This window comes from Sarcophilus harrisii, chromosome 5 (assembly GCF_902635505.1).
Source record: "Sarcophilus harrisii chromosome 5, mSarHar1.11, whole genome shotgun sequence".
Taxonomy (NCBI): domain Eukaryota; kingdom Metazoa; phylum Chordata; class Mammalia; order Dasyuromorphia; family Dasyuridae; genus Sarcophilus; species Sarcophilus harrisii.
The window spans coordinates 249,790,148-249,818,080 of record NC_045430.1 but is presented as its reverse complement, the minus strand read 5'-3'; the positions used below and the strand labels follow the sequence as shown (position 1 = coordinate 249,818,080).

The 27,933-nt window shown below is 35.4% G+C and overlaps 1 protein-coding gene across 2 annotated transcripts; it reads right to left on the bottom strand.

The window, feature by feature from the left end:
* Nucleotides 1-197: 197 nt before the first annotated feature.
* On the bottom strand, nt 198-26,487 carry LOC100914323 (DNA topoisomerase 2-binding protein 1-like). Of its 2 annotated transcripts, none has more exons than XM_031940093.1 (14): nt 26,411-26,487; nt 25,548-25,636; nt 24,978-25,112; nt 24,516-24,659; nt 23,289-23,470; nt 21,478-21,674; nt 16,040-16,219; nt 15,483-15,607; nt 12,468-12,637; nt 12,055-12,284; nt 7,529-7,845; nt 6,418-6,593; nt 3,282-3,493; nt 198-1,253 (listed from the first exon to the last, which is right to left on the bottom strand). In XM_031940093.1, the coding sequence occupies exons 2-14, from the start codon at nt 25,626-25,628 to the stop codon at nt 1,249-1,251; spliced, it is 2,154 nt and encodes a 717-aa protein (XP_031795953.1). In that variant the 5' UTR covers nt 25,629-25,636; nt 26,411-26,487; the 3' UTR covers nt 198-1,248. The 2 variants fall into 2 exon arrangements, with proteins under 2 accessions (XP_031795953.1, XP_031795954.1); XM_031940094.1 differs by lacking the exon at nt 26,411-26,487 and adding an exon at nt 26,347-26,408.
* Between the last annotated feature and the right edge of the window lie 1,446 nt (nt 26,488-27,933).

Genomic DNA, 27,933 nt, shown 5'->3' with positions numbered 1-27,933 from the left:
GGTACAAGAAGATTGGAAAGGTAGGAGCAGGTTAGGTTTGAATGAAAGGACTTTGAATATTGAACATTTTGTATTTGTTACTGGAAGAAATGAGAAACTGGAATTTACTGAATAGGGGAGTGACATTATTTGACTTTTGCTTTAGGAAAATCTTTTTTTGGAGGATTTAGACAAAATAATTATCTAAAGCAACATAATGAAGTAAAATAAAACTTTATTCAGTCCACATATGAATACAGTTTAAAATCCAGTAGAATGGTACAGCTGGCTTCTTGTAGACCATTGTTACGGGTCCTTACTGAAATTAATTTCATTCTTACTATAAGGATGGAATGTGTTATCTGAAAAACCATAGATCACAAGAATGCAGTAGCAGCAGTGGGTAGCGACAATAATTTTGGAAACTTGAGACTATTTTGTTTCAGGTGATAGTTCTTAGTATCAATCAAGAACAAGTATTCTTGAACAAAAGTGAGAAGGAAAACAACCTACAAGGTTGTATGGTATAAAAACAAACATGACAGCAAAAATTTACTTACAAATCTCACTTTTTTGCTTACTTGTATATCAATGTTTTCTTATTCTCCCATAGCAACAGTTAACAATAAACAGTAGATCATAAAGCCCCAAGAAGTCAATAAATGTTTCTAGGAATTTTCATCACATAAAGAACAATTAGATTTGGCAGAAATGTAATCTCTGCCTTCCAGATGAGTTTAGGAAGGCATTTAAGGAAAAAAAAAGGCTATTATAACTCTTCTACATAGAATTGTAAAAATGCTACAAGGTATCATTGTAAACTGAGAGAAATATTTATATGTGGACAATTGTCAAGTAACTATATTATCCAAAAATCAAACTGAAAATTGTGTTTGTATAGTAGCCTACTACATAGAACGCTAAAACAATTATAGAAATTGGGATCTCTGATATTCCTGCCTATGAATCCAGAAGGATCAAAAAAAGCAAAATAGAAACAACTAAGTTTAGGAAATAGATGTTGACCATAACTAAGTACTTTAATTAGGATCACAAGAAAGGCATTGGCTATAACGTCATGTATAAACCATGAGCAATAAAGGGATGACATAAATTGTGCCATACAAGCTTCATCATTACTTTCATGGAACTATGTTATCAAAAGAAGAAACTTTTATTAAAAACATTGTAGAAGTTTGATGAAGTATAATTGCTCATCTTGGGCTGTCTTGTGAAGGGTCTTTTTTTTTCTCTTTGTTTAAAGTAGTATCACTCTGGGGAAACAAAAGGACTAGTTTAGTGACACATTTTCTAAATCTTTTTTAGAGAACAGTATTCTAATATTGCTGAATAAACTGCTACTGGTATTTATGCAGCTTACATACATTTACATTTTCTCACTTGCAAAAATTAAGGTGATCATACTTCTCCCCCCTTGAAATTGTTATAAGAAAATCTCTTGTGAAAATGCTAAATAAATATGAATTAATGGTATTTAGAAATTAATTCTATCTTTAAGGTCATCTTGTTAAACTGCCTTATTATATGCTTGAAAAAGGTTCAGAAAGGTAGGTTGATTTTTTGAAGGGCACACAGATAATAAGTTGCAAAGGGATTTGAACCCAGGTCCTTCCTCTAATATTAATCAGAATAGCCTCATACAATTAGTGAGTTTCAATGATTTGTGAAATGAAAATTTAATAAAGCCTATTTGGTCAATGTTTGGGTCCTGATTGACTCAGAATAAGTGTAAATAGCAATCTTTTCTGCTTTGGCCAGAAACCATGAGGGTCTTCCCCTTCCAGAGTTATTTATTTATTTAGATTTTTTTTTTTTGGACTAAGTGAAAGAGGAGATTCTTTCCCTCAATTGCTACCTTTCCTTAATCAGTGAATGGGTGCGGCCTCGGTCAAACTAAGACCTTAGTTGAAGAGCTAAATTGAAGACCTTCGCTCATAAAGGCTCAAGTCTCCCACCCCATCCAAGGTCATCTCCAGTTGTTCTGATCTATATCCTACCACTGGACTTAGATATCTCTGACAAGGAAAGTGAAGCACTTTCCTTCATTTATATCCAATTCACTTGCTGTCATGACATCACCTCCCTGATGTCATGGTCCTCTTTGAGAACGAAGGACAAACAACCACCACCACCTTTCTGAAGCAGATTCTAGGCTTATAAAAGTATTTTGAGAGAACTTTTAAGCTCATAGTACTTAAAAGAGAACTGGTATTTTCATTCATAGTTTTTATGAATGAATATTTTAATCACCACACATACAACAGAAGAGGTGGTAGCCCCTTGAAAAGAAAGAGTGGCATCAGGCATGACCGGAAGGCCTCAAGGTAATACAGCCAGGGTCTGCAGAAGAGAGCAGGCTCCTAAAAGGCTCCCAGCAGAGCTGGGCTTGCCTTGACTGTGTGGGTGATGGCCATGATCTTTTAGTCTGGCATCCAGGAGCCCCCAGGAGGGCAGCCTTTAGGAGGAGATGGAAGTCCCAATCAAGGAGAGAACTGACTCTGAGAGTATGGCCTGACCAAGATAACCACAAGTATTACTTCTGTTTCATAGGTCCTAACTGGTCAATTAATTAAATCAAGAAACATTTATTAAGCATTTACTATGTTCCAGACATTCTGCTAAGTACTAGGAATACAAAACAGAAACAGACCATTACCTCAAGAAAGCTTACCTTCAAATTATATTATAATTTTGGAGCATTCAGATTTCCTTAATTTCTTATAAGATTGTCCTGGAACAGCATATTTATTGAAAATTGCTATAGAGAACTCTTGTCTCATTTTAGTTACATACAGTTTAGTAGAAGTCAACAACACAAAAAAAGGTACCAACACTACCAACAATCTAGATCTTCATGTTTTACCTCCTATTTTTTTTTTAGATTATGAAAAAAGCCTGAAGTTGCTCATCTCTGGGGTACAGTCAGTCAACATTTACAAATGATGAAAATTAAATGTTATCTATTTGTACAAGCACCACTTATTCATTTTGCCATCCCCTAAGATAATACAGAATAGTAGTTTATCAGACTTTAATTAAAAATATGACTGTTCAAACTATAAAAGCGAAAAATGAAAGTTCTTCCTTTAGGAGGATATTTAGTACAATTTGGTATCTTTCACATCCTGATACTTTCCTGTAACAGAAGTGAATCAGTTACTTCATTGTAAAATAAGAGGGCTGGACTGGAAGAGCACTAATGTCTCTTTCAGCTTATGCCTATGATTATGCATCAATTAGTGATAGAAATAGTTATAACAAAACAAAGTCAAATTGGCAACCTTGTTTGGGTAGCTTTCCAACCAGAAACTTGCATTCATCTGCTCTCTTCCCCAGTTTAGCAGTCTCCAATATCCATGCCATAGACACTGCAGGTAATCCCCATTTCTGTGAAGCCTGATATTTAGCACCATCTGGTTGTTTCACTATAAGATGGGTACTGGCAAGTATGTTTTTCTTCGCACCATTCTTCCCCACAAAAAATTCTTGAACTCTGAAATTGTTAAGAATGATACATAAAGACATTTAACAAACTGACTTGACTAATACAATAATTTATCTGGGCTGCAAGCAAACAACCAAAGATGCTGGACATGCATTAGTTCAGTTGAAGACTGTGAATAGAGGGAAGGGGATGGATGTAAGAGATGTGATAGAAGTGGAAATGGCAAGACTTGGCCTGATTGGTTATGTGGAGTTGAGGGAGAATCTAGTTGAGGATGACTCTAGGTGATTGGAAGGGCAGTGATATCCTTAACAGAAATGACAAAGTTAGGAAGAAGGGGTGGGTTTAGGAAAAGTGATAAGTTCTGTGGTGTATACGTTGAGTTGGAGATGCCTTAAGGATATCCACTTTAGTTCAAATGAGAGTGGATGGTCAAGCTAGAGGCTGGGTCTGGACATACAGGTTTGGGAGCCATTTCCATAAAGAAGAAAATGAAAATTATCCTAACTCGTTAGAGAAGTTTGGCAGGCATGTTTTATGAATATATCAATTATAAAAATTTAAGTGCTTTCTCTGACATAGAAGTGTGCTAAATCCTATTAAGGATATGAAAGAATGGTGCATGATTGAAGAGCTTGCAGGCTGACTAGAATCTCTTAAAATGTTTTTTCCTGTGAATTTTTGTAACTTGTTGCTCAGTGGTAGGCCGAGCTAATATAATAAAAATGATAATTCTACCTAAATTTATCTACTTATTCAGTGCCATATCAATCACAGTGCCAAGAAATTATTTTATGGAGCTAGAAAAAAATAATAACAACATTTATCTGGCAGAACAAAAGGTCAAGAATTTCAAGAGAATTTTTAGGGGGAAAAAAGCAAAGGAAGGTGGCCTCCCTGTAACAAATATAAAACTACATTACAAAGCAGCAGTCATAAAAATCATTTGGTATTGGCTAAGAAAGAGCAGTGGATCAGTAGAATAGATTAGATTCACAAGACACAATACTCCAGACACAATACTCCATGATTACAGTAATAAATCCAAAGATTTCAGCTTCTGGGATAAGAACTCACTATATGACAAAAATTGCTGGAAAAACTGGAAAATGGTATGGCAGAAACTAGGCATTGTCCAACATCTCACACCAAGACAAGATTGAAATGAATTCAAAAAGGGTGATACTATAAGCAAATTAGGAAAACAAGGGATACTCTGTCTCTCAGATTTGTAGAGAAGGGAGGAATTTATGACCAAAGAACAACTAGAGAACATTATGAAATGCAAAATGGATAATTTTGATTAAATTAAACTAAAAAGTTTTTGCACAAACAAAACCAATGCAGCTAAGATTAGAAAAGAAGCAGAAAACTGGGGAAATTTTTTTTATAGTCAAGTGTTTCAGATAAAAGCCTCATTTCTAAAATATAGAGAATTGACTCAAATTTATAATAATAGAAGCTATTCCCCATTTGATAAATGGTCAAAGGATATGAATAATTTGATAATGAACAAAGAAATTAAAGACATTTCTAGTCATATTAAACTATTGATTAGAGAAATGCAAATTAAGTACTCTGAGGTACTATACTTCACACCTCTCAGATTGGCTAAATTGACAGGAAAAAATAATAATGAATGTTGGAGGGAATGTGGGAAAACTGGGATACTAACGCATTGTTGGTGGAGTTGTAAAATGATCCTGCCATTCTGGAGAACAATTTGGAACTTTGCCCAAAGGACTATCAAACTGCATACCTCCATCAGTGTTACTCCAAAGAGATCATAAAGGAGGGAAAAGCACCCACATGTACAAAAATGTTTGTATCAACCCTTTTTATAGTGGCTAGGAACTGGAAATTGAGTGCACATCCCTTAGTTGGAGAATGGCTGAATAATCAGCAGGATGATTTCAGAGAGCCTGGAGATACTTACATGAAATGATGCTAAGTGAAGTAAGTAGAACCAAGAGAACATTGTACATAGAGCAAGATTAAGTAATGATCAACTGTGACGGACTTGGCTCTTTTCAACAGTGAGGTGATTCAAGGAAATTCCAATAGACTTGGGATAGAAAGTGCCATTTTCATTTGAAGAGGAAACCATGGAGATTGAATGTGGATTAAAGCATAGTATTTTCACCATTTTTGTTTGTTTGTTTTTTCTCCCTTTTTCATGTTTTCTTTTCCTTTTGATCTGAATTTTTTTTTTTTTGCTCAGTATGATGAACATGGAAATACATTTAGAAGAATTGCATGCATTTAACCAAATCAAATTGCTTGCTGTGTTGGAGAGAGGGTAAAGGAGAAGAGAGGGAGAAAAATTTGGAACACAAGATTTTGCAAAAATGAATGTTGAAAACTATCTGAAGATATTTGGAAAAACTGTGCAAACTCTCTGCTCTATAAGAGGCAAGCAGAATCTCTGCAGGATTGCTCTAGATAGTGTTCTCTATTCAAGAGACAGAGTAGAGCAACAAAGTAAAGAGTAAGATTTCTGGGTTTAGATGCAATACTTGTTTTGGTGGAAAACCATAGAGATGGTGTTTAGAAGAGCAATGCTAAAGTTCAGTTTTTAATATGTCAATTTTGATATGCCAGAAGATATTTAGGTGGAGATATCCATCAAGAAATGGTCAAGTGTTATACTAGAATTGAACAAAGACTCAAGTTTATTTTATACTGTATATTAGCAATGGATACACACAATTGTGGAGTTAGAGGTAGCATAATCTCTAGTATAAGGAGAAGGGATGGAATTGTTTCACTGATATTCTCTTTTCTTTCAATTGATTCATGCCACAAGAAGTACATTAACAGCAGGTGTAGCTTACTCAAGTAGTAGACTCTTTAAACCATTATTACACATCATAAATAGTACAAATATACAAAGTTGAATTCTATTTTGTATATTTTTCCAATGAAATTAAAAAAAGAGCACACCAAGTCTACATACTAATGAGAATACACACCTTGCTCCAAGCAGACTTGCTAAGTATACCAATGAATCTTTCTCAGCTCCAATAAATTGGCTAAATGAAAGAACACAGTTTTCTAAAGGAGTACAATTTCCTTTAAATACTGGTATTGGCGTGAAAAGTGGATTTGACTCTGGGTCAAAAAGAATTTGTTGTTCCATACAAGTAATCTAACAAGAGAAAAGACAAAAGCAGGGATAAGGAATTAATTGGGATCGATGCTAGTTCAGCTATAAAAGCTTTTGTTTAAATGAGAAGCTTTAGTTTTGCCTTAGTAAAAATTTAGTATTTAAATTTATTTTTAATATATTTTCACTCTCTCTATCCCTTTCTCTTCTCCTCTATAAAAAATAAACAGAATAAAGAATATATTTTTTAGTTAAAAGGTAAAATATAGCAATAGCTAGAAAGCTAGTTCTAGAGTCAGGAAGAGCTCAATTCAAGTCTTGTCCCTTATAGAGTCAGGAGTCGGGTGACCTCGGACAAGTCACCTAACTTCTCAATGTCTCAAGTACCTCTTTAAGACTCTTAAGTTGTGGAGCCTGGGTTAATCTACAATAGTAGGAGTTTCTTCATCAAAAATTCCCTTAAGTACTGAAATTCCAGGTCTGCAAAAATTCCCTCCAATCTTAAGGAATAAAGGGACTGAAGTGAATTAGATTAAACTCAGATTAGCCATGATTGTAGTCACTGAGCTTTTCTTTAAAATTAAGTTTCCCCTCTGGGGTGCATTAAACTGATGTTTTCCTTTCTTTCTCTCTAGTTTCATAAAAAGCTTTCTGAAAAACATCTTGAAGCAAGTTTTAGGGAAAAACCATTAAGTAAGCAAGTATGCAGGTAAAGACAGGATAGTCTGATTATCACCTTATTCTTATGCCAGGAGTCACATGGGTCCTTAGCAACCATTTATTTTCCAATTTCAACATTTATTTTGTTTCTGAATCCTTATATCTCAATCGTACTCAGATCAAACTCTATCTAAAGTAGAACTTTATGTGCAATAATAAATCACCTTCTGTGTATTCAGAGCTACCCTTCAACCACAATTCTCATCCTTTTCTACTTCTAACAATATTACTTGAACCATAAAGTAGTTTTCTCTTACTAGCCATGTATTTGTAACAACTTCTCCTACAGCCAACTCCACTTCACACCCCAGCAAAGGAACCACAACATAGTTGACAATAGTTCTGCTTTGGAGGGGCAATATTTTTCCACCATTTTCTTTAATAGCTTTGACAATGAAAGATTCATCTTCTTTACCAAAACCAACAACAAGGAAATTCTTCTGGCTAAATAAACCTTCAATAATTGTAGGAGTCTCAGGCACTAAGTTGTGGCCAAAAGAAGACTGATTCTCCACTTGTCCAGTGATATGAGGAGCTTCATTAAAGATCCCAGCTCCAGACATCTCATCATCATCTGAAAAGAAAGGAAAAATATTTCTCAATAAAAGCAAATTTACATTTCAATTGTGTCAAATTTCTGAGCAGAGATAATTTGTTGCTGACATTATAAAACAAAGCACAATCTTTACTTGGGCATGGTGTAGAATGGAATGTGAGTTCTATAATTATTTTTTTCACTCACTGCTATATATATGGTGAATGCCAGTAAAATTCACTTAAGGAGTGACAGTGTTCAAAAAATTTCAGATAATCTCTAAATCACAATTAGTTGAAAATTAAAAAATTTCAAATCTAGACTACTAAGTCTCATCATTTTTTAAAGTATATTTAGATCAGGTACACTACATTTTACATCTGAGAGGTGTACTCTCAGAGAGGAAAAGGGAATAATTTTAAATGATATATTTGTCAATAATCAGTAACAGAGCAACCACACAACATTTGGATTCAAAAATCCTGGTATCACTTCCCTCTGCAACCACATACACATGGCAAGCCTCAAAGCACAAATGTATGTATCTAAGGAAAAAGAAAGAGCCAGATCAGATCAAGCACAGAGAAAAGAAACCTATGATTTTGAAGGAACCAAAGGACTGATTTTCAAAATATCCTAAAGAAAGGAAAATAGTGAACAAATGGGAAAAAAAATCAGACTATAAAATGGCAACAAAGAAGACCAAAACGGAAGAGATAATATCTAGTTATTCCTGTGTGCTGATATTGTGCTGAACACAACACAAATTTGAATACTACAAAGAATGATATTTAGAGCTGGATGGTCCTTAGAAAAAATCCAGTCCAACCACCTTTATAAAGGAGAAAATCAAGGTCCAGAGATTATGTAACTAGCCTAAAAACCACACTAATAGAAAGACCTAAAACAGGTCTATGACTTGAACTCAGGCCTTCTGACTCCATTATTATTATTATTTTACAATACCAGGACTTGCTTTACGGGCTTTGTCAATAAGATCCATGAACACACAAAAGAGATTAACCATCGACATTTAAAAAAAAAACAAAAACAAATGGATGAAGAATGTTTATTTTTCAGAGTATGGTATACAGTTTGATATAATATATTAGTATGTATTTTTTAGACAGATTCTGAAAATGGACAATGAGCTGGCCCCAGAGTCATATAGGAGGAAGAGGTAAGAATACATTATAATATGATAATTTAACATTTTCAACAATTCCAAGCCATTTTCCAATACGAAAACCAATCTTTCTAATACTAATATTCTCCTAGTACTTTCTACATAGCTACAAATGAAGCGATATCATAATCTCTTTAGAGATTCTAAATTACAAGTGATTCAAAGGGCAATAGAGATAGGCTATTACCAATGATGATTTTCATGTAAGATGTGGCATAAAAGATGTCATTTGAAAAATGTATGACTGGAAAAGGAAGTTAATAGATGGTCAGCCCAAGTCTTTATAAAGTGATATTTATGGAATTTTTTGAAATAAGCAAATATTTATTAACAGCTTTTTTTTTTTAAACAATACTTACATTCCCCATTGTATCCCTTCTAACCCCTTCCTAGAGGGCCATCCCTTATAATACTAAATAAAGAGGAAGAGTCTCACATCAAATACTGTAATCTGATAGCTTCTCCAATTGTGTAAAGAAGCAATAGAAGCTATTGTTTTTCATCTCTCTTTTATGGTCAAACTTGTTTGGTCATTATAATTTTACAGTATTCAATTCCAACAGTGACAATTCCCATTTTTGCCAATTTTCTATATTAGCATGAAATGTTAAAAAAAATCTACAGAAAAATCTCTAAAAAAATTGGATGGATTTACTGTAGAAGATTTACAGGACGTGGAGAGCATTTCATCTAATTGGGAGATATTCTGCACTGTTAGATGGAATGCCTACTTAAGGTGATTACAAGGACATTACTATTGCAGTATGTAGGGTGATGACTATATAAAGTTAAAGAGTTAAAAAACCAATCTCCTGAAACTATGCATTTCTTCAGCATGGCGTGGGTAGAGAGAACCAGTCTTGGAGTCAAGAAGAGCTAAATTCAAAGTTCCATCTTTAAATCCTGCTGAATGTGTGACCCTACACAAGTAGCTTAACTTTAGAACAGTAGGTAGAAGTTTCCTCAAGAAAGAGTTGCCTATACTAATGAAATCACAAGTCCGAACCACAAACAAAATAAACTGCAATATTGCTGAAATTTCTACTTATTTCATAATGAGGTTGGAATCTCTAAACATAACAACTGAGCTAAGTAAGTAGTCAAAGATTCCCCAAAAGGTCACTCTTTAGAATAAGGTTGAGCTGAAAAAGGGTTAACTGGACCAATGGTAAATGACCACAGACTATACATCTTATAAAATAAGGATGTTCTCCAAAGTGCATTATTGACAATGAACAAAAGTATCAAATTCCTAATTAAATCAAAATATCCATGAAAGCAACAAGTTACAAAAACTACAGGAAGAAAAACATTTTAAGAGATTCTAATCAGCTGCAAGCTCTTCAATCATGCACCATTCTTTCATATCCTTAACAGGATTTAGCACACTTCTATGCCAGAGAAAGCACTTAAATATTTATCATTTATAAAACATGCCCGCCAAACTTTCCTAATGAGATATGATAATTTTCATTTTCTTCTTTACGGAAATGGCTCTCAAGCCTGTATGTCTAGAACCAGCCTCTAACTTGATTGTCCAGTCTCATTTGAACTAACGTGGATATTCTTGAGGCATCTCCAACTCAATGTGTCCACCACAGAACTCATCATTTTTCCCAAACCCAACCCTTCTTCCCAACTTTCCCATTTCTGTTAAGGATATCACAGCCTTCCAATCACCTAGAGTCATCCTCAACTGGATTCTCCCTCAACTCCACATATCCAATCAGGCCAAGTCTTGTCATTTCCATTTCTGTCACATCTCTTACATCCATCCCATTCTCTCTATTCACAAACCATCAACTGAACTAATGCAGAACTACATATTACATGCTTAATTTAAGCACTGTGCTAAGTAATGGGGATGCAAATATAAAAATGAGACAGGCCCTGCTCTTCAGAAACTTATATTTTAGTTGGGGAGACAGACATTTGGGGAAAGTACCCATGAAAAGGAATTTTCCCCTCAAGTTTCTCCTTACTCAAATTCATATCCTACATGGTTGCCAAAGTTCTTTCCTATGGCACAGATCAAACCATGTCACCATCCTTCTCAATAAATTTTAGCAACTCCTGATTACCTCTAGGGTCAGCTATAAAACTCCTATTTGGCATTTAAAGCTCTTTCCAAGCTGGTCTCATTCTCCCTCCTCCAGGCTTATGAAACATCTCTTCCTTCCATGTATCTATGACCAATCCAAACTAGCCTTGTGTTCTCACATATAATGCTCCATAGCTACGCCACAGATGTCCAGTTTCCTAAAATTCTTGGCCTAAACAACAGACTGTTTCCCTACATGGTTATTTTAAAATCTGCTTTGTATCTACCTGTACATGTGCATAGTGTATTCCTCTTCCTTTAGAATTACATAGGAGTCCTGTTTAGCTTTTGTTCTTTTTATCCCCAGCACAGATACTTTAAAAGTTTTTGTTCAATGCAGGAGTCTGTCTTGTTTGATTACATATATTTATTACAAGGCTTTTGTTTAATTGGGGAGAGGTAGGAGAGAGAGAACAAAATAATTAAAAAAAATATGTTGATTGGTTGGGCATTCAAAGAGAAATTGAGTTCACCCGTAGGGCTGTTTATTGTTAGGATTTTCAAGAAGCAGTTGTAGTCAGAATTAGAAACATATGTATAGAGATTGCTCTTTGCAGTGGCCAGAGTTCTTAAGTCTTCAAAAGTTGGTTTTAAAAAAAGAAACCTTCAGTTTAGAAACCAAAACACCAGCCCATACTACCTAAGGTTTTAATCTTATACTAAACAATACTGAGATGAAAGTAAAATTTGCTGGATAGAGTACTGATGAAATGTACTTGAGACTTCGAGTTTTAGTTGCAGCTTAGCTATCAAGGAAGTAAACTTAAAAAAAAAAACTTCAGTGTCTGAGTTTCACAATTGTCAAAGAAAAGGATAAAAATATCTGTTTATCTCACAGGGATGTTTTAAAGACAAATAAGTTAAATGAAAATAAAAACTGAGCTTATCAAAACATAATTTTGGAAATAGTTTAAGAAAGTAAATTTTTCTCAAAAACATGTCTGACTTAAATAGTTCATACCTATCATCATGTCTTCATTGTCATTTTGAGAGAATAACTCATCAGTTTGCTGATGCTTCTTAGCCTGTGCAAATTCTATCTTGGGAAAACTGGTATTCCTTTTCATTCCTGGTTGTTCGGATATGGATATCTCAACTGGCTGGTAATTCAACTGGCTGTATTGCTCCTTAGAAAGCAGGTAACCTTTATTAAAACTTTCCAGCAACCATTTTGCTCCCACTACATGAGGCCTATGAAAACAGCGATAGAGTTGTAACATATTAGTTTGAGGTATGAGGATTATTTTTTCCTTGTTTTTTTTTTTTTACAAGTTTCTAAATAATAAGCCTCTACTTCAGTCATTTTTATAATTTGCAAGACAAGAAAAATCTGTATCACTGTGGAAACTATTTTAAAATGAAAATGGAAAGAACCTGTGTGTTGACTTAGTCAAAAACTGTTTTAACTCATCATCATAATCTCCAACAATAACATGGGTCACATCTTCACTGAGCTGATTAAAGCAAACTCCACCACTACAATTAATGAGTCTTCTCAGTTTATCTTGATCTAACTTTTTGTCATGAAACCCACAAAGGTATATCTGTATAGAGAGAATAAAAAAATGCTTGCTTTAGACTAAAGTAAAGAGTAAATTTATTATATAATTTAGCAATAACCTCCCAAACATATTTTATGTTATGAGCACATTCTTGATTTTGAAATTGCAAAACCAGTGCACCCACAAAATAAGGTACTCTAAGTATGACATGAAAGTATCCAGAAAAGGGGCAGCTAGGTGGTGCAGTGGTTGGAGCACTAACTCTGAAGTCAGGAGGACCTGAGTTCAAATCTGGTCTCAGACATTTAACACTTCCTACCTGTGTGACCCTGGGCAAGTCACTTAACCCCAAGTGCCTCAGCAAACAAACAAACAAAAAAAGAAAATAGCTCAGAAATACACAGAACTTTAAGGTATACCAAACATTTTCCTCACAGTAATTCCGTGGGGGAGCTTTGGACAATGCCTAATATTCTCATTTTATAGATGAGGAAATGGGAGATTAAGAAAAAATTACATTACATTACATTCTTGTGTAGAATGACAAAATTGGCAAGTGTCAAATCCATTACTTACTCAGGGCTTCTGTTACCCTTTCTACTATACCTCCTAATCCAAGGCTATTTGTTGGCCTCTCAGTTTCTCTTTGAGAACTTGATGTTTTTGCTAATTTAAGTTGCACTAGGTCTTTTAAGTCCTAAATGTTGTAGCAAAAAAGAAATGTTCCCTAACCCATGCAACAACCCATTCCTTCCTCCCCACTTTTGGTCACACTGTTTGGCTGCAATATCCACTCTACTTTTTTCCTCATTATGCTTATTCTATCCTTTTTCTGAGATTCAGCTCAAGACCTACCCCCATCTAAACCCATTCCCAGGAATGTTGGTTTTTAGCCATTTCCTCTCTCATGCCTTTCATCTTCTCTACACCATTAAATTCTTGTTATATATTTAATGTTCACATTAGAATTCATGATTTGTCCCTGAATTTCACTCCTCTTATTTCCTTTTCCCTTTTGAGGTTCTACCACCCTTCCATTCATCTAGCTTTAAACCCTTGGTGGCATTTTTGACTTTATTCTCCCTCACTTCCATTACCATCAATTACTACATCCCTTCAATTCTGTCATTTTAAACATTTATTTGTTGTTCTGTCTTTACTGATATAACCACAAACCTAGTCCAGGTATTTTTATCACCAACTGCCTTGACTACTTCCACCACTAATTGGTTTCTTTTTCTCTCCAAACCAATATCCACAGAGCTGCCAAATGATATTTCTACAGCAAAGGTCTTTTTTTTTTTTTTTTTTTTGCTTAAAAAACATAGTGGTTCCTTAATACCTCTAGAACAAAACATAAACTCCTATTTGGCATTTACAGATGTGTATAATGTGATCACCAACTTTTTCCCCAGGCTAATTATAATTACTATCTCTACCTCAGACTCTCAATATGCTTCTTATACTTGATACTCATCAAATACCTCATTCCCTCTCTTTTATGCATATCTTTCCTTTCTTAACCTATATCTCTTAGAATCCTTACCTTCCTCCCTCAAGCCCATGATCTTTTATTAAGTTATCCTGATATGCCTTGCTTAGTGGCATTCTTGCCTCACCAAAAACAACTTTATATTTTTTAATTTGAATTGGTATACATTTTATCTGCCTCCAAAAACTTCCTGAAATCAAGACTATGTTGTTTCTGATTTGAATCCCTACAACTTAATCTAATGGCTTGAAAGTAGTGTTTAATAAATGCTTGTTGAATGAACTTTGTCCTGTTCTGTAACTGTTCTGTACAATTCAGTGCATCAGTAAGTAATGTTATTATCAGAGTATATGGTACATAATAGGATAAATTATTAAACCTTAGATAAACCTCTATAAAGTGAATTTTTATCACCTCTATGTCCCACAGTAAATTATCCTGATTGCTAGGAAGTGGAAACTTTATTTTAACAAGGAAGACAAGAGACACACACATGCTGGATTTAAAAGACATGAATAAGTAAATGATGCACTCTCATAATATAGCATAGTGGAGTCCTGAACATGTACTTGAATAAATTTAAGCACTTTATAATTTCAATGTTGTGCTCATTATAAAATGGGGATAATTACATACGCCCTTTTTCTTTCACTGAAGACATGGAAAACATGAATCAATTCATATTTATGGCTCTCTTTATGTGCAAAGCTATATTCAATAGCAATGCTAGTCATTGAGGAGATAAAATAGAATATATTAACACTTTTTTTTAAATTTAATAGCCTTTTATTTACAAGTTATATGCATGGGTAACTTTACAGCATTAACAACTGCCAAACCTCTTGTTCCAATTTTTCACCTTTTACCCCCCACCCCCTCCCCCAGATGGCAGGATGACCAGTAGATTATTAACACTTTTTTTAAAGAGCCCAGAGTACATTTGGAGAAACAAGGCTAAAAGAAAACTATAAATAAGGTAAGAATTAAACCATGATGTAAGAAAGATAACAAAAGCCAAATGAGTGGTAGAAAAAAATTTCAGAGAAGGGTAATCAAAATAGACTAAAGAAATAGAAAAGTCTTCGTCAAGGAGTTCAAAAATCCAGGTAGGCCTTATAAATCAAGGAGATCATGGTTAGGAAGAGAAGAGTTGGAGAAATAGAACATTCCCCAAAATAGGGACAGAATAAGCAAGTATGTGGAGATAGAAAGATGCAAAAAGTATAACTGGAGATAGTGAACTGACCAATTTGGCTGAAGGAAAAGTTTCACATAAGAGAGTAATACAAGATCAGGTTTGAAGATAAGCAGGGCCCCACCTATAGAAGGCTATAATTATATAAGGCTAAAGAGTGCTGAAAATCATTATAGAGTTCATCAATTTAGTAGACATACCCGACAGCCATTTAGTAAATCCACAGGTCCTTGAAATGCATTGATATCCAGATTTTGTAGATTCTCAAGCAGAGACCCCAAGCTGTTGTTCACAACTGAGTTATGTATAGATTCATTAGTGTAACCTGAATGAATGTTAGAAATGTGACATACATTTGCAAGAGTATAACCTATATATAAAATGTATTGAAGACAGTGAAAAAATGAGCCAGGTACTCAATGATTATTGTTTTCCTTTGATGAGCTTTATTTTTCAATTGATATTAAGTTTTTTTATTTCAAAAATAAGATTCAGCAATTTTGCTGAAAGACCAAATACGAGACAAACAGAACAAAATTTGTTAATAAACATAGTGCCATATACAATATAAAATGAACTGAAACCCTGAATAGTTCTGAAAAGATATTTTTCTATTGTAGTACAATTTATAAACTAAAGAAAGCATAATACTACATTCAGTTTTTAAATAAGAAACAGCTAATGATCCTATTAATAAAACAACTATCACTGCAGTAATCAAGGCTAAAATAATGACCGGTTATAATGAGCGACTTACCACCAGCTTCATTGTTCTGGCCTGCAGTGGTTGAAATACGCGGCTCACTCTTTGTTTCTGATATAGACTCTGTCTTGTACATAGCTTCATCTTGACAGAAGCCCTTTTCAATACTATGATAAAACCACTCAATGGTCACACAATGTACATTCCATCTTTTGGCATATTCATATTTTTGACCTACCATGTACAAAAAGACAAAAAATTACAATCTATGAATTCTTTCACATAATTATTTAAATTCTCAAATTCAGGTGAAGAAAATCAGAATTAAATTACAATACTGGAAAATACTCATACAATGATGACTATAAGTTATAGTGCTCTGTATTAAAATTGTATCTTTTTCTGGTCTACTTACCCAATCTACCCACCCCACCCCCTTATAGTCAGTATAGTAGGTTTATAAGTAATCACAACACTGGATATGTTAAAATTAACCTCAAGGTAGCACAGAAAACTATCTATCCCCCCTAAACATATAAGAAAGAGACCTCAAACTCCTGCCCCACTGAGCACTTTTCCATCTCTATCAGATGCATGTAGCCGAGTACTCTCAACTGTAAAAACCATGATTACTTGCTACTCTTTTCCTCTTCCCTTCCTGATCTTCTTCCAACTATGTTGCTTGCCTTCCTTCATGATTCTGTCCTCAGTTTCCATGCCACTTACCCTCTCGACAATTGTCTTTGTACCTTCTGTGCCTAATTAAACTTTGACTGCCATCCACTTTACCAATGCCTTTCTTGGTGAGTACCCAAAGAACTGGGCATGCCTGCTCCCATTTCATAAATTATCAATTTATGATCATCAATAACATCATTTTTCTCAATAAGGATGTTGGTGTTGTTTAGTAGTGTCTAACTCATGACCCCAATAGGGTTTTCTCAGGAAAGGTACTGGAGTAGCTTGCCTTTTCCTTCTCTAGCTTATTTTTACAGATAAGAAAACTGAGGCAAACATGATCAAGTTACTTGGCCAGGGTCACACAACTATAGTAAGTATGTGAGGCCAGATTTGAACTTGGGGAGATGAGTTTTCCAGACTCAGGCCCAGCATTCTATCTACTGTCCCATCTAGGTGCCCCCAGTCAAGTATACACAGACATATTTCAAAGTTAAAGCATCATAATGTAAATAAATGTGCATTTATACATGGGAAAATGTATATATGTATGTATGTCAAAACTCAGTATTTTAAAAGCAAAACTAATCTAATATCAAGCTGACTCTCTATATAACTGTTCTTTTCTCCAATTATTTTAATATGCTGCATCACACCATAGCTACAGAGAAAATAAGATCAGATGAAAGAAGTGACCAAATTAGAATTCTGCATCAGATAGTCTTGAAAACCAGGAGTTCTTGGATATCCTATAGCTTTTGTAACTGAATAATCATTTAATTACAATCTCTATATTGTACTCCAGACTTAGCTTTACATTCATGGCCCTGAAAGAGAACATCTCTTCCACTGAGGCATTTCAGCACAAGCAAAGATAATAAAAAAGGAAGCACAGTAGCAAGCCCTGCTCTCCAGTCTATCTGTACAGATACTGAAAAGCTCAGAAAGACATTTATAGGAATTCCACATACAGGGCTTATCTTAGTGAGGAGCAGCACATGGAAAGAAAAGAGCATGGACTAGGAATCAGAAGACATGGGGTGTGGACTCAGGATCTGTGACCCTCACTCTTGGTGCTGACCCCAGGTAAGTCATTTAACTTTCCTGAACTTCAGCTTCCTCATGTCTAAAACACAGATAAGAATATTTACAACATCTACTTGGTAGGCTGTGTGGTGAGGAAAAAATTTTATCAACTCTGACATCAATGTGAAAGCCTGTTATTTTTTAACAAAATGCTAGAGGCCAAGTCAGTCATCTCACCACATTTTAAAAAAATATTCTTTGCTATCAATAACATATCCTTTCCTGCTTGCTCATTATTCTTGGGAAGCACCCATGCATATAGAACACAATCATTCAGTGACTGGACTAACTCTTAAAGAAGAACAAGAATTAATTACCCAATTTAGTCAACCAATTTCCAAGAAAATTATTCAATTTAGTAAAAATATTTCATCTATTTGTCTGTGTAGACCCAGTGAATAACAATTATTATTTTAAAAATGTTTTTACTGTCTAACCCTTCTTTTTCCCAAGTAATTCATATTTGGAGGAAAAACAGTAATTAAAAAAACAGAGAAACATAAGATTTAATGAAATTATAAAAATGCTATTTAATGGCTTTTAACTTAACATGTGGCATGACAACATGCAAAGAAAGATATATATATATATATATTTTTTTAATCTGTTCCTATAGAAAATGAAAGGCATGGGACCCTTCCTCAGCTCCTTTATTATCATCATCACTTTTTTAATCAGCAAAAATCTGCCCTTTCATCCTGTTCCTACCACAAATTGAGAACTAACGAAAAACAAAATCCACTACAAACATGTATAACGTATAAGATTCATTTCTCCCTTGGTCATGTCTTAAAAGAAAAAGCAACATGCACATATTTGTCTCATTCTGTATTCAGTCATCTTTCTATCAAGAAGTGAGTAGCATGTTTCATTATTAGTGTTCTAGGATTTTGGTTGGTGATTATAATGATCTGTTTTTGAGTCTTTGACAACTTTTGTATTTTCAATGTTGTCATCTTTTGCAGTGATGAGTTCAAATTTGACTTCAGGAACTTACTAGTTATGTGACCCTGGACAAATCACGGGCTTGCCTCAGTTTCCTCAACTAGAAAAAGATAAAAATTGCACTTGCCTCACAGGGTTGTTGTGAGGATCAAATGAAATAACATTCCTAACTGTTTAGCACAGTGGATTAAAGCTTAATCTCTTCCTCTGGGTTCCCCAATAGCCCCTCATCCCTAGGATAAATAACTCTTGGCTGTAGATCTAATCCTTTGTCTTCTAGAATATCATATTCTAAGTTTTTCACTCATTTACAATAATGGCACAAATTCTTCTATGGTCCTGTGGCTCTTAGTGCTTGGATTTTTTCTTCTCTTTTTTTCATGGTAATTTTTCTTTTGATGTGAAAGCTCTTGCTTTTGATTCTAATGTTCCTGGTGATTTTCTTTCTTTCAGAAGGTGACAAATATATTGCTCCTATTTCTACTTTACTCTGTGATTCTAAGAGGTCCTATGAATTTTCTTTTAAGGTTTCTTAAAATATGATTCTAGCCTCATTTTTGGTCATTGCTTTCAGGAAGTTTTGTGATTTCTAAACTTTTTCTAAGTGAATTATTTTCCAGGCCATTTGTTTTTTCTATGTGATAGCTAACATTTTCTTCAATTTTTTTCAGAATTTTGATATTGTTTTACTATTTTGTATTATCTCATGGAGTCAATAGCTTCTTTTTGGCCCACTCTAATTTTCCGAGAGTTAGTTGCTTGAGCAAGATTTTATACTTTTGAACTAAACCGTACTTCCTCCTAATAATTTCTCCCACAACTCTCATTTCTTTTCTACTTATTTTTATCCAGTGCTCTCATTTCACTAAAAAATTTTTTAAAAAACTCTTTAAACCATTGCTTAAACCTTCCTAGGAATTTTAGTTCAATTTGTAACCGAGCCGAATTTTACTTTGAGGCTTTGCTTGTAGATGTTTTGAATTACTCTCTTCTTTTCAGATTGACTTGGATAACCATGGCATCGTATCATCTTTTTGTGGAAGGACTCTTTTTTTGTTTGTTCATTCTGCCAGTCTACTTCTTGACTTTGGATATGATATTAGGACAAGGCTCTGGAAACTTTGATGGGAAGGTCTAGGCTGATCTAATGGCTGCTTTCTTGTCATTTAGGTAGTTCAATGCATTAAGCACTGGGCCTAGAGTCAGGAAGAGTTCAAATCCAGTTTCAGAAGCCTTGTGACTTTGGACAAGTCACTTAAAATGTTTTCTCAGGAACTGGAAATTGAGTGGTTGCTCATCTGTTGGGGAAGGGCTAAATAAGTTATGATATTTGAATGTAATAGAATATTATTGTTCTATAAGAAATGATGAGCAGGCTGATTTCAGAAACACCCTGGAAAGACTTACATGAACTCATGCTGGATGAAGTTAGCAGAATCAAGAGAACATTGTACACAGCAATAACAAAATTATGTGATGATCAACTCTGAAGGACTTGGCTCTTTTCAAGAATGAGGTGATTCAAGGCAATTCTTATAGACTTGTAATAGAAAGAGCCATCTGCAACCAGAGAGAGGACTGTGGAGAGTGAATGTAGATCAAAGCAAAGTATTTTCACCTTTTCTTTGTTGCTGTTTGTTTGCTTATTTCTTTCTTGTGTTTTCCCTCTTGATCTGACTTTTCTTGCACATCATGACGAATATGGAAATATGTTTAGAATTGCACATGTTAAACCTATATCAGATTGCTTGCTGTCTTTGGGAAGAGGGTGAGGGGGGGAAGAGAGGAAGAAAAATTTGGAACACAAAGTTTAGCAAAGATGAATATTGAAAACTATCTTTGCATGTATTTGGGAAAATAAAATATTATTTTAAAAAATTCCTCATCTGTAATGAGAACAGGACTTCCCTCCAAGAGTCATTGTAAGGATGAAATGGAGTGATATTTGTAAAATACAGTGTCTGACACATAGTAGGTGCTATATAAATGCTAGGTATCATTGTCATCATCATCATCATCATTACTACTGTTGTTATAGTGTGTGACTTCTAAAGTAGTATATCCAAAACAACACTTGCTCACTACCTCCTAGGTCTGAACTCTACAAGTTCCTAATTTGGGTCTGGGTTTAAGCCAGAGTAAACCATCAGTGAGATGGAAAAACCCAGTTGATTTAGAGTGTAAATTGCCCTCTAGTTGGATATTCCTGCTCTTGTATTTCTTCAGCAGGAATCACACTGAACTGGAACTAAGATGCTAATCTGTTCCTGGGAGTCTGAGCTATATCCCAGGACCTAGGACTGTGTGGACTGCCATCCCTACATACAGATACGCTCATCAGTCTTCCCTGGAACTGGGTGGTCAGGGATGGAACTGCCAGGTGGCACCTCCTAAGCTGGCAGGAAGTGACCTGATATGATTCTGGGTCCTCACTTTTACTTTAGCCATTGTCCCTAAAGGCTGTAGGAATCTTTTTGGCGTACTTCTGGCCAGTCTCCATCTTGTCTGCATCCCTATGACCTGCTATGACCTTTTCTTTTTTTTTTCTTTCAGGATTTGATTGAGTACATATCCTACATCTATTTTATTTGGGGGGAGGATTGGGAGTAGGAAGGAGAAAGCTATCTGTTCTTCTTTTTGCTGAAATCTTGGTTCTGCCCATTACTAAGAGAAATCAAACCAAAGTATTAAAATTATTTTGGTATTAAAACCAAAAAATTAAAAGTATTAATAGCAATAGCTATTTGTGGTTGTGGTTTACTTTTTTGGGGAATCATTTTTACCTTTTGGCTCTTGAACAATGAGGTGTGTACATTTGTTCATTTGCAGATGTCCCATATATTGACCTCCATGTTCAGATGTGAGTTGCTGAATTGCCCTTCTTTCGAGGGTACATAAACCACTGACACAAATTGTACAGCCAAAAAATAAAGGACATTTAAAATCTTCCATATTTATATCTTTATGCTGTGTCATAGAGCTAGAAAAATAAAATAGTGGGAAGAAAAACATTTACTGTACCGTAAAAAGTTAAACAAAATATTTGCTCCAAAGTTGTTAGTAAATATTTTACTGATGCTAGAAATAGTCTGTGCTTTTCCCATCATTTTCTTTTCTCATATTTTAGGTTTACAATCATAACAATTCAAATAAACTACCATATACAAGTCACCTTCCCTTTGAACTTGTTATACATGTGGGAAATTATGAGGATAGATTAATTCATAACAAGCTAAATGGAGAAGCTGCAGGACCTTGTTGAGGTCATCTAATACAATTTTTTTCATTTTACAAATGAAAAAATGGAGTCCCAGAAGGTGACTAATTCAACACTCAGACACATTCCAATGAACAAAGGTGCCCTTATACTCTTTCCTCATCACACTGCCTACCACAGATAGTCATTTTGTGACTAAGAAACTTTCATCCTTCTGGATTTGGAAAAGAAAATGGTGTTGAATCTGTTCAGGTCACTGAATGACTAGGGAAAGAACATACAAAATTTTCTTCAGGGGATCATGAAGATTAGACTTAAGTGACTTCATGCATTATTTACTTTTTTTTCTTTTCAAAACTTTTTATTTTCAAAACATATTCACAGATAATTTTTCAACATTGACCCTTGCACAGCCTTTTGTTTCAGATTTTCCCCTTCTTCTTCACATCTCTTTCCCTAGATGACAACCAATCCAATATATGTTATACATGTTAAAATATATGTTAAATCCAATATGTGTAAACATATATTACAATTCTCTTGCTGCACAAGAAAAATCAGATCAAAAAGGAAAGAGAACGAGTAAGAAAACAAAATGCAAGGGAACAACAACAAAAAGAGCAAGAATGGGATGTTGTGCTCCATACTCAGTCCCTCTCCCCCAGTCCTCTCTTTGGGTGTAGATGGCTCACTTCATCACAACATCATTGGAACTGGCATCAATCATCTCATTGTTAAAAAGAGTCACATTCATCAGAATTGATCGTAGTACAATATTGAAGTTGTCATATACAACAATCTCCTGGTTCTGCTCATTTCACTTCACATCAGTTCCTGTAAGTCTCTCCAGGCCTCTCTGAAATCATCCTGCTGGTTGTTTCTTACAGAACAATAATATTCCATAACATTCATATACCATGATTTATTCATCCATTTTCCAACTGATGGGCATCCAGTCAGTTTCCAGTTTCTTGCCACTATGAAAAGGGCTGCCACAAACATTTTTGCAATGTGGGTCCCTTTCCCTCCTTTAAAATCTCTTTGGGATATAAGCCCAGTAGTAACACTGCTGGATCAATGGGTATGCACAGTTTGGTAACCCTTTGAGTATAGTCCCAAATTGCGCTCCAGAATGGTTGGTTCCATTCATAGTTCTACCAACAATGTATCAGTGTCCCACTTTTCCCACATCCCCTCCAATCTCCGTTATTATATTTTCCCGTCATTTTAGCCAATCTGAGAGGTGTGTAGTGGTGTCTTAACAGTTGTCTTAATTTGCATTTCTCTGATCAATAGTGATTTAGAGAACTTTTTCATATGATTAGAAATGGTTTTAATTTCTTATGCATCATTTCTTAAAATTTCTTAAAAACTTACTTCTCTTGTGACTTCTTCCATAGCTCTTTTATCCAAGAAGGAAGCATAATAGGTTTCCCTAGACTTGCAGCCACTAAATATTTTTTACTGCCAACTTCTCCAGCAATAAGATGAGTTACTGACATATTCAAATCTCTGCAAAATCGTCCACCCATCATTTGTACATATTTGTGAATTTCTTTCTGGAGTGCCAAAAGAAGGGACAGAAAAATATATTCATTAATAATCAATGTTATTTTTCTCTAGTATCCATTATCTTAAGCCCATAACAAAATAATATGTATCAAAACACCAAAGTTATGTTCAAATGAATCTTTTAGAAAAAAGATGACTTGTAAAGAAAAAGAGAAGTCTTCTAATGGTGAATAAGTCTATTCAAAGACACTAAAAACATTTTATTAACTCTGTTTTGATTTTAAATTGATTTGATTTTAAATCTTCTCTCTAATGCAGATTAAAATATATTTTTCACTTTATTCTTTTTCATGTCTTTCCCTTTTGTCTCTTCTTTCACATCTATGATTAAAATGGAGATATGATAGCACATATATAATAACCTTTATCAAATTGCCTACCATTTTTGGAAGAGAGGAGGAGAAGAAGAAGAAAAATTTGGAACTCAAAATCTTGTAAAAAGGAAGGCTAAAAATTATCTCGACATGGAAATTGGAAAGAAGTAAAATACTATTAACAAAAAAAGTGCCAAGTCCAACCTTGAAAATAATAATCCTATCTCTACATTCTGATTTATGGGCATAACTACCCAAAGCAAGCACTTGTTACAACCAGAACACTATTATAAAAGGAGAAACACTGGTTTTGGGGAAGGGCTGACAGTCAATTTGATCCAGTGGTTGAGGCAATTGTAGGCACATATGATCTGAAAGGAAATAATAAGGTGTGTATAAAAGGTGGAATATATAGAGTGTGAAATTATAGTCTTGTGATTGGACCAACTATGAGGTTACAAGTAGGCTTCATGATGTATATGTGGAAGTCTTGTTATACTGTATGAACATTGTTATGAGATGCCATTGGTCAGGATAAGTTGTGGGGCATATAACTCAATTGGAGATCAACATTTTGCCTATCGTATTGCTAAGTTGCAACCTTTACTACATAACATATGAAATAAAATTCAAAACATTTTGACATATAGCTTAATCAACAAAAATATTCCATGTAAGAAGTATATGTTTACATTAAAATTCTACTAAACTATCTTACCTTTGTTCCTTTGTCAAGGCTTGTACAAGAAATAATTATATCTGCCATAATCATATTGTAAACAGGATATTCTGATTTGGGGACACATCGTTGGTGCTGTATGCAAAATATAATTACTTGTGGGCCAACAATTCTACAGCCAAGCTATAAAAAAGACAAAGTTAACATCATTTAAGTAGAAAAAAGATGACTTTCCCCTTCACATACCTTCTTAACTTTAAGCTGTAGTATTTACCAGTATTTATATATGTTCTTCAAAAATTAGTACTATAATTTTGCATACTCTCCACCAACACATATCACTATGTTACAACTTAGCAGATAGTCTTTGAGAATTTTGTGGTTGGAAAATTTATCATCTTGTGGCCTACCTCTGTTTATAATTTGCATCTTCTTTAAACTGATCATCCCAGAAATAACAGACATTGGAATCCAAGTAAAATACTAAAACAGGTGACAAACCTTTTGGAGATGATCAAAGGCAATGCCGCTAAATGGTTCACAGATGTAAAGTGATTTGTCACTTTCTTTTACACTCAATGCCTCTTCTTCTATAAGAGTTTGCAGATATTCTTCTGACATGTATTCTTTCATAGACTGTAGCAAAAAGTGAAATGAAAGTATACTTTAAAGCATTCACATATCTATAAGCTATATAAAGAGAAGTGAAATTTACACTGCACTCAATGAATCTGGTTTCTAAAAATGCATAAAAAACTCTGTTCAAGAATTATTTTTCTAAAAATACAAGATGCTATTCCAGTGAATTATATCAAACTTCAAAAAATAATGAAGTTCTAGTGGTGAATACATTGTTCTTCCAAGGTATACTGAATATCTCTAACAGAAATGAAAATACAAATGAAACTACATAATACACAATTACGAATATACAGTATAATTGTGGAAATACATTTTAGTTACAAATCTACTTTTATTAGATTGTAAATATCTTGATAAATCAAAGTCACCAAAAGTTAAATGAAAACAAATTCACAACTCCGGGCAATACAAATGGCCAACTGCACTTACCCCAAAAGCTGAAAAAAAAAGTTCAGAGTTTCCCTGAGCCTTCACAAACTTAACACACGGATCCCTGTCACTTCCAGACATTTTCTGACCTAAAAATAAAATAAAATGTGGTCACAATGATTTTTTAAAAACAAGACTACTGGAGATAGTGACATGAATGGACCTGCAATTTCGCCTTCAGATGAAGTGCTCCTTCAGGTTGGCCCTTTCTTGGCACCTCAGCCTTAGAGAGCTGTCAAGAGCCCTGAAAGGTTCAGGATGTGTTGGGGGGGGACAGGAATTGTCTTGGGTCTTCCTAGCCCTCGGGTCACTTGGCCAGACTACCTTTCACTGCTGAAGATAACTTCAATATCTATATCTGATGTATCCCAGCAACAGAAAGGTCAAAAGTGGAAAATTAGGGGTAATTAAGGGTCGGGAGAGATTCATCATGAAAAAAAGGTTCAAATCCCTCTTTTGGGGGTATTTGCGCATGCAGGTCACTGGGCCTCCCTGGCTCTCCTTGATGTTCTAAGGAATGAGAATTAATAATAATGACGATGATGATGATGGTGACTAACAAGGATACTAGCTAACATTTATATGGCACCTACTGTGTGCTAAGAACCTGACAAAGATTCTCCCGTTGGATTGCCCACCTTTTCGGGGTAGGAGGGGCTTGCTGCCTCCAAGCCCCGCCCCCACCATCCCTTACGCAATGCAGCCCGTCCCCCGTGGAGGCCGAGGAGTGCAGCCCCTCTGGAACCCAGCTCCGTTTTCTCCCTCCCTCCCTCCCAGAATTTGTGGCCCAACAGCCCACCCGCTCCTCAGACACTAGCCCGGAGCAGCTACACAACGGCCGTCCCCCTGGGCCACCCTCTCACCACGGACTCTTCGAAGTCTTGACGTGACTGAGGTGAAGAACCAGCACTGCAGGAGACTGCGGCTGCGTGGGAGTCCAAACGAGGTTCCGAAGTCAGGCTGCACTCGCGCCCCGGGCGGGGTCGCGAGAACTCAAAGGGGAGGGAAGAAATGTGCTTCCAGCGCCTATTCCCAGGTACAAGTTTCCCGCCAATTGGGGGGGAGGGGAAAGATGTAGTCCCTAGCCTTCGAGACTTTCCACCCCAAAACAAAATGTACCATCCTTCTAAAATGTAAAGAGTTTACAGAAAACGTGAAACTTAGAACTAGTACAAAGCTTTTTGAAGCTTTGTCCCATCTTTGTCCTATGACACATTTATTTGGTTTATGGTTGTCTATGTATCCTGAAAGCGGGACGGGACAAAGATGGATGCGATAAAAAGGTAAATGTTTCATGGTGAAAAGTTTATATTTTATTTTAATACCTTTGACTATAAGTCACAACTAACAGCGATTCTGTGGGGTAATTTTTCAGTGGGACAGGGGATTGAAAGTCCCCAGGGTCATTGCTTTTTGGAAGGATGCCAACAATGGACAGGTTAACGATGAAAAGGTCAGTGTTTTCTTTGTGTTGTTTTTCCTTCTGGTTTCAGTTTTGTCTTGCATTGCTGAATCCTCCTCCTGGTCCTTGGCTTCCAGACAAATTCCCCCATGAAAATGTGCTGGGGGGAAGGGGAGGGCTTGTGCCCCAAGGGCCAGGCTAGGTCTTTCGCTCCATCAGGGGTGTTCAGAGGTCCCTAGGGAAACAAGGAGGCTACTCTCTCCTTACACAGGATGTCCCCAAAATCTTAGTGTGGTTGGGGTCTAGGTAACCAGTGCCAGAAGCATGGCACTTATGGCATGGGGCCTAGACCTCCTTGAGGCCCTTTCCTCTTTTACAAGGCGGAGAACCACAATTGTCCCCAAAGAGAGCAACACAGTAACAGGAGGAAGCCACCTAGCCTTGGCCAGACACAGCTTTGAGGGGCTGCCATTCTCCCAGTAACTGGCATTGGTAGAGCACCCACTCCTATGAATGAGAGAAATGTCACTGGGGTAGGTCCTGCTATTTATTTATTTATTTTTTGCTGAGTAATTGGGGTTAAGTGACTTGCTCAGGGTCACACAGCTAGGGAAGTGTTTAGTGCCTGAGATCAAATTTGAATTCAGGTCCTCCTGACTTCAGGGCAGGTGTTCTAGCCACTGCAATTACCTGGTTGCTCCCAGGTCCTGCATTTCAATAAATCTACTATATCTCAGAAACCTCAGTTTTATTCTGCTTGAACACAGATTCAGGAGGTAGAAAAAATAATTGAGAGCAAAAGTTAGAATTCTAAAAAACCTTTTGATGACAAAATGATCTCAGTGACAGCAAAATTATTCTTTTACATAGTGTGATCTTGTGTATTCTTTTAATCTATAAAAGTTAAAAATAAGATTTAAACCCATGATTCTTCCAGTGTCTTAAAAGTTGAAAAAAGTAAACATTTATAATCTTATCCAGTTT